General features: G+C 28.5%; 2 protein-coding genes across 6 annotated transcripts in view; one reads left to right on the top strand and one right to left on the bottom strand.

Annotated features, from left to right (window-relative positions):
- Window positions 1-116: 116 nt before the first annotated feature.
- LOC136997104 (uncharacterized) lies at window positions 117-2,442 on the bottom strand. Of its 2 annotated transcripts, none has more exons than XM_067347411.1 (7): window positions 2,104-2,442; window positions 1,770-1,899; window positions 1,584-1,658; window positions 1,234-1,476; window positions 1,002-1,173; window positions 821-927; window positions 117-584 (listed from the first exon to the last, which is right to left on the bottom strand). In XM_067347411.1, the coding sequence occupies exons 1-7, from the start codon at window positions 2,116-2,118 to the stop codon at window positions 466-468; spliced, it is 861 nt and encodes a 286-aa protein (XP_067203512.1). In that variant the 5' UTR covers window positions 2,119-2,442; the 3' UTR covers window positions 117-465. The 2 variants fall into 2 exon arrangements, with proteins under 2 accessions (XP_067203512.1, XP_067203513.1); XM_067347412.1 differs by having other exon boundaries at window positions 1,773-1,899; window positions 2,104-2,435.
- Window positions 2,443-3,430: 988 nt separating this feature from the next.
- Window positions 3,431-12,398, top strand: part of LOC105670194 (aminopeptidase N-like) — a 59,298-nt gene continuing 50,330 nt past the window's right edge. The window contains exons 1-3 of one of the 4 annotated variants that reach the window (XM_067347405.1): window positions 3,431-3,635; window positions 5,845-6,107; window positions 6,193-6,630. In XM_067347405.1, the coding sequence (XP_067203506.1) occupies window positions 5,872-6,107; window positions 6,193-6,630 (674 nt within the window). In that variant the 5' untranslated portion in view covers window positions 3,431-3,635; window positions 5,845-5,871. Of the gene's footprint in view, window positions 3,636-5,622; window positions 6,108-6,192; window positions 6,631-12,398 lie in introns of all 4 variants that reach the window. The other 3 variants (XM_067347404.1, XM_067347406.1, XM_067347407.1) reach the window with 3 other exon arrangements.

Below are 12,398 nucleotides of genomic sequence, written 5' to 3'. Positions count from 1 at the left end.
AGCAAAGGTGCCATACCGTGGCAATTCCATCATTGTTAGTTTTTATGATCATTTACTAATTGCATATATGCAATTTAAATGAAAATATGTAATATGACATTAAAAATTATAAAATGTCAGTGGTTAATTTAAAATTTATTATAAACTTTATTATAATAACATACAATCTTTTTTATAAACTTTAATATGCTTTTATAAACTTTTTTATAAACTTTTATAAACTTTGTTATATTGTATTTTACCAAAACAATAATAAAATGAAGCGAACAAATAAACTTATACATACATATTTTGCAAAAATAGAATAATCAATAAGAAAATAAGAGAACTAAAATAATTAATAATCAATCTTCTTTTTGAAGTACATTATAAGTTAAGTTCATAATTCGTTGAATAACATCTAACTGATTCTTTCGATTCATCAATCTTAATCTGCATCCAATAACTGCTAAAGTCGAATCAATTTCATCGGGTTTGGGTGCTGATGGTATTACAAATGGAGTTGGTGGTTGACAGAGCGAATCGGCAATCCTTTCCAGTGCACTGGGCTGCTGTCCCATATTTTTTTTTTTTTTTAGGCGCACCTATAATTTATTGGTTGTTTATTATTATTATTAAAATATCTTTTTACGCTGACGCTCGACGTTCAATTTCAGCATTACAAGACATCATGTGACTAAAAATAACAAATCTTTGCAGTATTTTCGACTACATGATGTCTTCTAATGTTGAAATTGAGCATCGAGCGTCAGCATATTATTTTTTGAAGATCACATTTTACTTTTAAACATTCAAACAGATATAAATATAAATCAAGTACCTAATACTTCTAACTCTTCATCATTATTGCCATCGCCAGTTGCATTATTTATTGATTCGCCAATACTTGAAGTGTCATCATCAGTGTCAATATTTGAAGCTTTTCCCCTAGAAATATAAAAATTACAAGTTAAAAATGAAACAGTTTGAAAACGTACCTAATAAAAATATTTAATTTTTACTTCTTGACAAGGCACAGATCGCGCAGAAACTCCATGGAGTCATAATGGTGCCATTTTTGTGTAGGAGAAGGTCTAGCCGATCCACTGGGGTGATTTTCGGAATGAATTATTCGTCGGTAAACGTCATGTAAATTTTTAAATTTTTTTTTTGCTTCTTCTCCGCTAAGCTTACCTGTAAGAAAAATTTTTCTTTGAATTATTCAGCCACAAATATTTTTAATGTTTTTTTTACCTCCCAATGTTTCAGACACTTCATCCCACAATTTTTTTGTCAATCGTAGGCATTGCTGCTCTAGTGGAATAGTAAAATCCCAGAGAGATCTTCTTTCTTGAACGGATAAAATTAAGAGTTCCTCCTCGTCATAATTAAACGTAGATTTCGTAGCTTTTCGATTATTTCTTTTATTGAGAGATCTAGTTTTATTTTCCCTTTGTGATGCTTCCTTATTTATTGTTGAAAGTATTTTAATAGTTCCTAAATTTTATTAGAAAATGCAGACTTAAGCCAGTAAGCAAAACGCACTGTGTGTCATTGGATTAAGTTCTGTAATTTTCAGGATTTCAATCAAAATCACTATTTACCTGTAATGTGTTCACGAACTGGCAGAATGACATCTTCGTTGTCAACAAGGCTTCGTCGAACAATGCCATCATCATCTATATAAATAATAATATAAATTTTAATAAAATACTATTCTTATCAATGATAAAATGTAATAAAAATTAAATATATATATATATATATATATATATATACTATATACATAATACCTGTTACTGGATAGAAGTAAAAATTTTCATCAATTAACAACCGATTATATCCTTCTATACAACTATGAGTTGGAATGTTTTTTTCCTCAATAATTATTTCACATATTCCACAAGTATGTACAGCTATCTGAAAATTTCATGAAATTATTACAATTTTACAATTTTTTTTGAAATTTAACAATTTATAATGTTTATTTTACTGTGATGTGATCACAGTTAACCTCAAAATTAACAAATTGGATTCTTTTGAACATAACGCTGTATTTATTTATTTACCTATTATAAAAGATTCTGAGTATGAATCTTGTATTAATTTATTTATTATACTTACATCTTGCAGTTCCATGTTTAAATTTCACATTTATGCGCGAGACCGATGTCGCTGAAAGTTGAATTTAATCCAACTTTTTAGCAGTGTCGCTGGCGACAAGAATTCGGTCACGTGACCACTCATCGCAGCGACAAGCGACACCATGAAATTGTACCTTTACTCGATTAAAAGCGCTTGTTTTTGAGCATTTGCCGTCCGCTATGTGTTTACGTCGGCTTGATGCAAGACAGAGCAAGACAGAGACGTCCGCTCTCTCTCTATAGCCGAACGGCCGAGCGCACACAGACGCGTGACGTAAGCGCTTCTTACTTGTGTTGGGGCTCGAGAGCCGGAAGCCCGGTAGTAGATATCGCATTACTGGCTGGCAGGGAACATTTCAGTTACATATTTTTTCTAAAAAATAACTATGTGTTTTTTTACACCAATTAATTCCTGTCATTATTTTGTGCATAAAAGTGTTAAGATAAAATAATTGAAAAATTAATATTTAACGAGATATTTCATAGTTTACGTAAAATTATGTCAAATTAAAGTATAAAATATCTCGTAAACTTTTCAATTTTTGGCCACCTTACCCCTATAACTTTTTACGCCAAATATTGCAAGGAATCGATTTATATAAAAAAATTAAGGTAATTCCATTAAAAAAAATAAAGATGACCTTTAAATCTCCGAAGCGTCTCCACCTAAAGTCAAACTGATGAAATCAGTAAATAGATCTTTTCAAATCCTACAACTTTTATCTGAAACATTTTTTATAAAACTTATATTTTTCTGAGATATTCTGGGGTTCCGGTACTTTTTATACACCCTGTATATAGCCTCTTAATGAGAACGCAACGAAGCGGAATCTGCTGTAAATTCATGATTAGATCTGCTGACATACTGCTGGTATACTGTTTGCTGACTGGGATTACTTAACATTATTGGACATACTTAAAATGCGATTTAAACTGTTTATCTCTGAAACTGATATAACTTATGCTACATAATTTTGCAATCAAGTTATTAGCCTTTTAATAAAATAAATATCTAAAGAAAGATTAAAAGAATAATTTGTTTATTCTTTATAAAATTTATACCTTCGTTATCTATGATGTAATAAAATTAATGCTTGTAAAAATGCTATAATTATTATTTTTTTACGCGCTTACAATTTCTTACACAGTTAAAACCAATTTTATTACTTTCGATATGAGTGCTTAGAAACTTAAAATAAATGCATGAAGTAGCGCTTATAAGCGTAAACGCTCACAGCACGTAAGTATCTAAAACGAACACACTTCGTGTCTTTTGATTGCGCGACCTTATACAAACTGTTTACATGACACATAATGTATTCATTATAATATCAACTGCCAATATTCTTCTTAGTGTTCGATGATTTCTCGAAACAGTAAGACAGTGATCAAATTTATATACCTTTGGCACTCGTAATTTGAGACGGTGTGAACTATATTATTGTTACAAATTGTTAATTGTTATAAAATACTGTATTTTAATTAACACACGATTTTAATATATATGTATAGGTGAGTCAGAAAAATGAAATATTTTTCATTCAAAATATATATTTAAAAATTTTAAAGCGTAAGTACAGCTTTATATTGTTAAAAATATCTTCTTCAATGTTAATGAAAATTTTTAATGTTTTTCATAATTTTTTCTCTTCTCGCTTTACAATACGTAAGCTGAGATGCACATAACAATTATGTACTGTTTCAATGTAAAATTTATTAACAAATAATCTGGAAGAAAAAGGCAAAAAGAGCCGTTGCTAGATGTTCGTGCTAAAAAAATCAAATTATATTAAATTACAAAAATTACAAAAATTACAAACGTTTCTGTCTATGTTAAACCTATGCCTATGTTAATGATAATTTTAATCAGTATTATTTTAACCATCCGACTTAGTTTAACTATTTATTCAATTTTAATCATGGACTCTTCGGTTTTTTAAAATAATTTTTTCATGAACTTTGAAGGCATTTTGATGGATAATGCTAGTCTCTGACTCTTCCATGTTTTTTATTAGACATATAGATCCGGCTTCTTATAACAATGCCAATTACCAATCTTTCTATAATGAAAATTATTTATCATGAGGAATACTCTGCGTATTTTGTCTTTATTTGTTTACTAAACGCTTCGACACTTGTAATACCGTTTTATTATGATTTTTACTTGTAACGACTGAGGAAGGCCTAACATAGGCAGAAACGTTTGTAATTTTTGTAATTTTTATAATTTAATTTGATTTTTTTGGCACGAACACCTAGCAATGACTCTTTTTGCCTTTTTCTCCCAAATTATTTGTTAATTTATTAGAGCCTTAGTATTATTATTAATTTTGTAAAAGTTTATTAATTAAATACATGTCAAATATTAGAAATCAAATATTTTAAAGTTTGTAAAATTTTTTTAAAAGATATCGATTGTAATTAAAAAAGAAGTTTTTAATAAAATAAAATTTTGCGCAGTTTTAGTATATATTAAATATATATATGAATTAAACAAATACAAAATTTTGTAGTAAAAGAAAATATACGTGTCGCAACAAACATGGCAAAAATGTCCGTTAATGTTTAATTCTCATTTGAATTAATTTACATAAGACAATACGTTAAGAAAAATATAAATAAAGTTGTTTTGATTAATTAATTAATTAGTCATTAAGTCGTTTTTCGTATAATATATGTACACTTAAAAAAATTTAAGAAAACCTTGTAATAGCCGATGTATAAAAGATATATTTTGAATGATAGTTGTTATTAAAATTTCATAATTGAAAAATGAATATTATGAAATTTAGTTGTTTAAGAAAATATATTTTACGTTCTTTGTTAATTTTTTTTCTTAATTGTCAATTTCTCAGTTTTGTGCTTTTCAAAGAAAATTACAATACATCATAAATAAGCGCGTTACTCATAATGCGAGAGATAAAATATAATTATGTAAAATTGCAGTAAAAAGATCATTAATTATTTTGATAATCTTAAGAATGAAATTTTATGGTAAAAATAAAAATTGCATTTATAGTGTTAATTATGTTTTCAGTATTATATACATTTTATATATTCTAAATTATTTTATTCTATTTTTATTTTAAATAAAATTTTTAAGTAAAGCCAGCGGCACACGGTACGTTGTTGCTTACTGGATTGATTGCGAGATAGTAAAATACTAGAAATGCACCATACAGCATACAGTATTTTTGGTAATTTACTAGCTCTCAATCAATCCAGTAACCAAAAACGTACCGTGTGCCGCTGGCTTAAGTTATGTTTCTGATAAGATTCCATGTGATATTTAAAATTACGTTTTTACGTTTTTTTTAATACTACCAAAAATAATTTGTTTTTCTTTTTTGTGTACTTTTTATAAAAATCCTACACTCTGTTAGTATAAATAGTTGCAATTGTTGTTATATTTGCTTTCTTATACAATGCAGAAGTTAAATACTGTGTATCGTAAATGTGTGTATATGTTTTTTTCCTGATCAAGAATCTTTTCTTGCAGGCGCTTTACATGGAAATTAAAATGGCATTCCGATATGTTTTATTAAAAATTGGATTAATATTAATTGCGATAATAACTTTTTCTATTGCTGAATTTACGCAAAATAACACTGAAGTTAATTACAAATTGTCGTATGGCCTAATGCCGTTACATTATGATGTCAAATTAGCATTTGACTTCTACAAATATGTCTTTTTTGGTGAAAGTAATATTACTTTTCAGGTTTATGATACACCTACTAGCAGGTTTATGAAACTTACTATGCCCTCAGTAATTTTTGGTATATTTAAAATTTATCTTATTAACATCAATAATAATAATAAGTTGAATAACATCTCGAAATATTCATTTATTAATAAGACGCACATTTATATTGATTTCACCAATTCAGAAAATACTTTATTTTCTGGTACATATATCTTAAAGATGATATATGTCGGCACCATATCTGATGACAAAAACTTTCGCGGATCTTTATATAATGTGTAAGTTAAAATAATCAATTTTCTGCCACATTATGATGAAAATTTTATATAAATATTAATTAAACACATGTTTAAAATGAAATAGATTGAATGCAACAGATGTTATGACAATAAAGGCCCGACAAATATTTCCATGCTGGGACACATCATTCAAGGTCACTTATAACATTTCCATCATCCATAAGAAAAAATACACAATTTTATCAAATATGCCTATACAAAAAAAAGTTGAAGATAAAAATGACATGATGTGGACACACTTTCACAAATCACCTTCAATGTTACCTGAACATTTTATGATTCTAATAACTACACTCACTAATATTTCTTCGTATGCAAACGTCACATTTTGGGGCAGACAGAACATGACAAATTATACACGTTTTGCAGAAAATATTGCCCAACAAGCCATATACTTCCTAAATTCAAAATCTCAACTCACAAAAATGTCAAAAATAGATTGCGTTGTAATTTGGGATCCTCAACACAGTAGCCTTGAAACAAAGGGACTCGTTCTAATAAGGTACTATCTATTATTAAAAACAAAAATTCGCATCAAATTAAAAAAATTAATTTATTTATAATATTCAAAATTTATTTTTTTATGTCAATATGTCAATTAGAGAACAACTAAAATGTGTACCATATCACTTGCGATATATACCATATCATCTTGAGAAAGTATCCTTATTTTTATTTTAAACAACAAATTAGAATAATTATTCTTTACGTTAGTTCAGATTTTAATTTACATTTTAATATTAAAAGTATGCAAAATAACTGTGCTTTTTATGTTGTCCAAATAAAATGAGCGCTATAAAATGTTATTTATTACATTAATAATATTGAAAAATTGTCAAAGTTCTTCTCATTTTAATATTTATGTACCTTTTTGACATTGTGTGATATTATTTATGCAAAAATGCTCGAAATTCTTCTTTCTTTTTCTTCTTAAATAAATTCTGTGAGTGGTTATGTAAGTGAACAGTTATTACCATATTATTTTATACAAAAAGAAAATTTTATATCAAAAATTACTATATACAGCAGTAACCGCGGAACCATGAAGGAATTATAAAAATTTTTACTATGTTTTTCACATATGAAACATAATAAAAATTTTCAGTCCACGGCTTCATGGTCCGCGATTACTGCTGTGCACAGTAATTTTTTATATAAAATTTTCTACGTGTATACATATACAGGGTGTCAATTAAGTCCCGGAACGGCTGAATATTTTCTCATGTAAGATATTTTTGTAAAAGGTCAAGGTCATTTCTGAAGTAATTTTCAACGAGGAATTCAACGGTGACCTTCAATTTGATGCAGTTGCATGTTGCAAACTACATATTTTTTCTTGAAAGCAACTATGTGTTTTCTTTAACCAATTGATTCGTCTCATTATTTTATGCATAAAAGTATTAAGGTAAAATTCCCAAAAATTGAATGTTTTACAAGATATTTTGTATTTTATGTCAAAATACTGTAATTTACAAGCCTCATAACTCGAAAAGTACTTAATGAAAAATAACTTCATTATAGTGTTTTGAAAAGCTCTTGACACCAGCTATTAGATTTTGGAATCAAAAATAGGGGTTTCTATTTAAAAAACCTAACCTAACCTTGAAATGACCTTGAAAGTCAAGCTCAAGGTCAAATTGAAGGTCACCGTTGAATTCCTCGTTGAAAATTACTTCAGAAATGACCTTGACCTTTTTCAAAAATATCTTACATGAGAAAATATTCAGCCGTCCCGGGACTTAATTGACACCCTGTATACTATAAATCACACACACACACACACACGCGCGCGCGCGCGCGCGTTTTGAAAACGAGGAAAGTGGTTTTTATTAAAAATCCCACAAATTTTGATATGTAAATCGGATACGCTCTATGAGAACGCTTTATCGAATGGTGATATTTTCAACTTCCGATACCGACCGGAAATAGGCTATGCAGATCAGAAGTCGAATTTTTTAAATGGAACATGACACTTTTTATTGCAGATTTCCTGGCAAAAAAAAATAAAAATCTTTTGTCCGAAACATTTTTTTCTAAAATGCCTCCTGACCGTCAGGTCAAACTCATCTAAAATTTTTTAAATTGAGACCCCCATTTTTTATTTTATATTCATATAGCTGACTTCAAGACCTTTTCAAAACACTATTTACAGTATTTTTACATTAAGTACTTTATTAAAATCATTGGTAATTATGTATAATTATCAGTAATTATGCATAATTGCCAAATTCATCAAATTTACAGTAACATACATATGGCGCACTTCACGTGTCAGGAATCCACCTAAAAATAAACTGTTTGGGATTTTTAAAATAATCATGAAAAAATGTTAGTGCATATATTGTATAAGATTGAAGGTCAAAAAAAGAAATATTATATGCCTTGCATCCAAGATATTGGAGGTAGTCGTTTTAAGAAATTTTTCTTTTTTTGACATTTGTAGCTAAAATTACAAAATATATAAAATTTGTATAGACAAGGAATTTTTTAGGATTTTTCTCGTACCTTCAGATAAAAACGTTAATTTTAGTGCGAAAAATTTAATAGTATAAAAAAAATCAATTTTTTAGTTTTAAGTAAGTAAATGAAAAATTATATCCACTTTTAAAAATCTGAAAAAATTCTCAAAAATATTTCAATATATGTAGAATATGGTAGCGTAAAGGAAATTTTGGGATCGCAATGGGATCCACTCGTAAACAAATATTTTTTTCAAAACAAAATTAGAATTTCAGCCAAATCACTATAAAACAAATAGGTTTTTTAAGATACTTCCTTTCACGGTTAATTTTTCAATGTATTGTTGCTCATTTATTTGTTAGCGGTCGTAAAAAATTTTTCTTTTTCTTATATAAAAGAGACATTGTCCTCGTATATAATAAAATTTTGTTATAACTTTCGTTATAACGTTATAACGTTGATATAAATTTCGTTATACGTTATAACATAACAAAATTTAGAAAAGTTAGTTTCCAAGGAAGTGTAACCCTCAATGCTGAGGATTTTTACACGTGGGCCAAAAATAATCTCAAAGAGACAATAATTTTAAATAAAATCAATAAGAAGCGTAAAGAGCCACAATGCTAGATCTTCGTGCGAAGGTTATAATATATTCGTTGAAAATGTTTACAAACGTTTCAACTTGCCATCAGGCCTTTTTTAATGTACAAAATAAGTAACAATAAAATATTAAGATCCTCTCGCAATGATTAAATAATTAAAAGATGTGGAAGACGTATTTGCAATCCTTTATCGACCATATTGTTGTTCGTTAATAAATTAGATAGGATTGTATTAATTACATGATGAAGAAGCGCTCGCCTAAGTAGAAGGAACGAGGTGGAAAAGTTAAGACCAGATGTCTTTACATGTTGAACTTGAATATCTTAGTCAACATTAAATCAACACTAAGTCAACACTAAGATATTCAAGTTCAACATGTAAAGACATCTGATCTTAACTTTTCCACCTCGTTCCTTCTACTTGGGCGAGCGCTTCTCCATCATGTAATTAATATTGTACAATCCTATTTAATTTATTAACGAACAACAATATGGTCGATAAAGGATTGCAAATACGTCTTTCACATCTTTTAATTATTTAATCATTGCGAGCGGATCTTTATATTTTATTGTTACTTATTTTGTACATTAAAGAAGACCTGATGGCAGGCTGAAACGTTTGTAAACATTTTTAACGAATATATCATAACCTTTGCACGAAGATCTAGCATTGTGGCTCTTTACTCTCCTTATTGATTTTATTTGATTTAACAATCACCAGAGCCTTATATTCTAATTAACAATAATTTTATTTAATTCAAAAACAAATCACGACAAATTAAGTAAGTTTTTGGAACCAAGATTCGCATTAGCGAAAACTATTCCGGGTACACATTAAAATATCATGCGATTATTCCTGCAAGCAAAGATTAATTGATTTTAAAAGAATTTAGTTCTGATAAGGAACAAGACTTCTTTAAAAAAAAAAAAAAGAAATAAATGAGTCTAAAAAATATAAAACGCAAAGATTCCAGAACTATTTTTCATTTCATAGTTATTTGTTAAAAATATATGATTTATATGGTATTAAATAATTCAATCAATTAAAAAAAATGATATCGAGTTTTTGGCTGAAATTCCAATTTTGTTTTGAAAAAAATATTTATTTACGAGTGGACTCCATTGCGATTTCAAAATTTCCTTTGTGCCACTATATTCTACATATATTGGAGTATTTTTGAGAATTTTTTCAGATTTTTAAAAGTGGATATAATTTTTCATTTACTTACTTAAAACTAAAAAATTGATTTTTTTATACTATTAAATTTTTCGTACTAAAATTAACGTTTTTATCTGAAAGTACGGGAAAATCCTAAAAAATTCCTTGTCTATACAAATTTTATATATTTTGTAATTTTAGCTACAAATGTCAAAAAAAAGAAAAATTTCTTAAAACGACTATCTCCAATATCTTGGATGCAAGACATATAATATTTATTTTTTTGACCTTCAATCTTATACAATATGTGCACATGTTTTCATGATCATTTAAAAAATCCCAAACACTTCATTTTTAGGTGGACCCCTGACACCAGATTTAATGCCAGATTCTTCATAAAATTCTAAGACGAAAAGCTCTTTACAAAAAAGTGATCTGAATAAAATTAGAATGGTGAGGCATTGAAGTTGATGTATGGGAGCACATAAAACTCACGCGGTCAAGATCGGCACGACCGAGTTCTTCGGCACACGTTCCACTCGTGACTCGTGTATCGTGGCGATGAGTGTTTTTCATTACTCTACATTATTCTGTTATTAGTAATATGAATTAATTAGTAATTAATCTTATTAATAATGATATTTATCTTTATTAATTAATAATTACTTGTGTACTTTGATTACGTACTAGTTGCATAGTCCTTAAACGTGGAATATGCGGGATATTGATTAAATTAACTTAACAAATGACAAATTTAAAATAAATAATTAATAAATAACAAATTGATCATAATTTTATCAATCAATTAATTACTCAAATAACTGAAATTAGTTTTCCATATTTCCGCGTGTTTAAGAACTAAACAACTAGTACGTAATAGAGAATAAATCAATAATAAATAATTCCATAATTGTGTAAGTAATATCGACTAAGATTTCAGAAAAATATGAAAAATTTCAAATACGTATTTTTGATGAAATATCGTTTTTAATGTCTTTCGATTATTTGATTTCAGTTATTTGAGTAATTAATTAATTAATTGATTGATAAAATTATGATCAATTTGTTATTTATTAATTATTTATTTTAAATTTGTCATTTGTTAATTTAATTTAATCAATATCCCGCATATTCCACGTTTAAGGACTATGCAACTAGTACGTAATTAAAGTACACAAGTAATTATTAATTAATAAAGATAAATATCATTATTAATAAGATTAATTACTAATTAATTCATATTACTAATGGCAGAATAATGTAGAATAATGAGAAACACTCATCGTCACGATACACGAGTCATGAGCAACTTGTGCCGATCCTGACCGCGTGAGTTTTATGCGCTCCCATATGTCAACTTCAATGCCTCACTATTCAAATTCTATTCATCGGATCACTTTTTTGTAAAGAGCTTTTTGTCTTAGAAGAGCTTTTTGTCTTCATGAAGAATCTGGCATTAAAAACTTTTCCGCTAGTTTTAATACACCCTGTATATACATATATATCGGGGAAGTCCCAGTTGCGCACAGAATAAATCTATATATACGATATACAAGGTGTCTGATAATTGCTGTATCACCTCTCGGGTGTAGGTAGAGCGGGTTAAACGGAGTAGAAAAGTCCTCTATCATTTTGCAATTTTCGCAATAATTAATGGGGAATTAGTTAAAAATTATCGGCCAATTTGCGCGAGTTTAAGTGCGCAGCGAGAAGAGACCCGTGGCGGTACAGTCCACTGTTATTTGGTTACTAGGCACGCGATGAAGCGTTGGGAGGAGCGCTCTACAATTGACAACGGCAACATACGAGCGGTGCTGAACGCTAAATCCTTGCGTCCTAGCGATCACGTAACAGTGGGCTGTCTCTTCTTGCTGCGCGCTTAGATTCGCGGAAATTGGCCGATCTTCTTTAATTAATTTCTCATTAATTATTGCGAAAATCGCAAAACGGTAGAGGACTTTTCTACTCAATTTAACCCGCTCTACCTACACCCAAGAGATGATTTAGTAATTATCGGACACCCTGTATATATATACTCAAAATTTTAAG

The sequence above is a fragment of the Linepithema humile genome, chromosome 1 (assembly GCF_040581485.1).
Source record: "Linepithema humile isolate Giens D197 chromosome 1, Lhum_UNIL_v1.0, whole genome shotgun sequence".
In the NCBI taxonomy this organism is placed as follows: domain Eukaryota; kingdom Metazoa; phylum Arthropoda; class Insecta; order Hymenoptera; family Formicidae; genus Linepithema; species Linepithema humile.
The sequence above is the reverse complement of the archived record's forward strand: the minus strand, read 5'-3'. Positions and strand labels throughout refer to the sequence as shown.

What these genes read in the sequence shown, in the direction of transcription:
- LOC136997104 (XM_067347411.1), bottom strand. An exon ending in CTTCTATCCAGTAACAGGTA is followed by an intron (nt 1,659 to 1,769) that starts TTATGTATATAG and finishes TTATTTATATAG; the next exon opens with ATGATGATGGCATTGTTCGA. An exon ending in GATCTGTGCCTTGTCAAGAA is followed by an intron (nt 928 to 1,001) that starts GTAAAAATTAAA and finishes TTATATTTCTAG; the next exon opens with GGGAAAAGCTTCAAATATTG.